The sequence below is a fragment of the Rhincodon typus genome, chromosome 14, assembly GCF_021869965.1.
Source record: "Rhincodon typus isolate 14 chromosome 14, sRhiTyp1.1, whole genome shotgun sequence".
Classification (NCBI taxonomy): Eukaryota; Metazoa; Chordata; class Chondrichthyes; order Orectolobiformes; family Rhincodontidae; genus Rhincodon; species Rhincodon typus.
Genome location: NC_063345.1, coordinates 44,583,168 through 44,585,166, shown reverse-complemented (window position 1 = coordinate 44,585,166; position 1,999 = coordinate 44,583,168). Strand labels below are relative to the sequence as shown.

General features: G+C 38.2%; 1 protein-coding gene across 1 annotated transcript in view; it reads left to right on the top strand.

Moving 5' to 3' along the window:
* The window catches only part of LOC109915885 (ATP-binding cassette sub-family C member 5-like), a 129,239-nt gene extending 127,626 nt beyond the window's left edge, over positions 1-1,613 (top strand). Inside the window, exon 19 of the mRNA XM_048605327.1 lies at positions 1,222-1,613. Coding sequence (XP_048461284.1) covers positions 1,222-1,613 — 392 coding nt within the window. The remainder of the gene's footprint in view (positions 1-1,221) is intronic.
* Positions 1,614-1,999: the final 386 nt, after the last annotated feature.

Here is a 1,999-nt window from a genome sequence, read left to right as displayed (position 1 = left end):
GTCAGCTTTCCTGCTCCTCTGATGCTGCTTGGCCTGCTGTGTTCATCCAGCACTACACCTTGTTATCTCAGATTCTCCAGCATCGGCAGTTCCTGCTATCTGAATTTATGATGTTAGGGCAAATGAGGAACATTTTGAGGTGCATTTGAAAAAGAGATAGCAAGGTATAAAAGTTTGGGGAAGGATTAATTGCAGAGACTGGTGACATGGCTGCTGAAGGCAAGGCCGTCGCTGGTGGAATAATTAAAATAATCAAACTACTACTTTGTCACTGTCACAGTCAAGTTGAAGAATGTAATCCCAGCAGAAATCAATCAACTGAAATTATAAACAGGCATGGATTAGCATTTTCAAAAGGAGAAAATAAATATTGCATGTATTAAGTTAAATAATAGTGTTGTTTGTACATTAGTTACATAACAAAATGTGTCAAAATGTGTTACTTTAGTGATATATATAATTCCTTTACATTTCACAAGTGTAATTCGATGACCATCAAAAATTGTGGAAAACTAGGAAACAGTGGAACACTAGTTCTGGATCACAGCTATAGCCTGCCATATATGATTCCTCAGTAGCTGATACAGATCTACTTTTGGCCTATTCAATTCCTGTTTTTGTTTGTACTGAAAACAACTAATGCTGGAGATCACAGCAGATCAGCCAGTCTTCATCAGCTTTGATGAAGAGTCATCTAAACTCGAAACATTAGCTTGCTGTTTCTCCATGGATACTGTCTGACCCATTGGGTTCTCCAGCATTTGTTGTTTTCAGTACAGATTCCAGCATCTGCAGTAATTTGCTCCTATTTTTTTTATTCATTGCCTCGAGGCAATTAGAGATGAAGGCACCACTGGCTGGCACAGCATTTGTTGCCCATCCCTAATTGCCCAGAGGACAGTTGAGAGTCAACCACATTGCTGTGCATCTCAAGTCACGTGTAGGCCAGACGAGGTAATGAAGGCAGTTTCCTTCCCCAAAAGGACATTAGTGAACCAGATGGGTTTTTGCAACAATCGTCAGTAATTCATGGTCATCATTAGACTCTTAGTTCCAGATTTTTTTGTTGAATTCAGATTCCACTGTTTCCTGTGGCGGGATTCGAACCCATGTCCCCAGAACATTACTTGGGTCTGATTATATCTGATTTTTCCATTACCGGTACTAGCCTGTATTATGTAGTGTCATTCTTTGTACTAACAAGCATGAATCTTATCCTAGCTGCAGAAAGTGCAAAAAGTAATGAAATAGGAACAGAAATGGTGGTCAGCATAGTACCAGAACAAGAAAAAAGGATGAAAGAACCAGTTAAGGACTGCAAGCAGGCAGATTCTGAGGACAAACCTGATGTGATGGTGAATGGTAAAAAGTCTGCAGTGTTCCGATGGAAGCCTGTTGTCGTCCAAATGCATGACGAGGACAGCATTGAATGGAGTGAGGGTGATTTGAGTTATTTGTTCAGGACAGAACCCAGAGATTTGGAGCCTAGGGTAGAGATGGCAAAAGATTTCAACAGTGAGAAGGATTTTGATGAAGAATTGCATGCCGAAGCAGCTGATGATTTGATTAGTCGTGATTTTTTTCCAGAAGAGGAAACACAGAAGGGCAAGTGAAACAGTAATGTGATTTCTGTTAAAACTCTTCAGTTTCCTTTACTATATGAGTACAGAGGTCTCCTTTACTAAGGCTCAATAATAATTTGAAATAGCACTTATGATGCTTTTATAGATAAAAGACCATATAAATTCTCAACATTACAAAGACAATCAAAATATGTTCTGACATTACACAGTCTGAAATATAAAACCATTTCTGATATCTTCATTAATGTCTTTATTGGTATCCCCTTGTTAAAAGACACTTTTTGAATGGTTCCTCTGAAATAACCTTATAAAGGAGATCTATGTACCCTTTTGTTGGTTATCTTAAGACAACAGAACTGTCTTGAATTAGTCAACAGAAAGCACATTGAAGAACCTTAATTTTATTATTTTTTAAT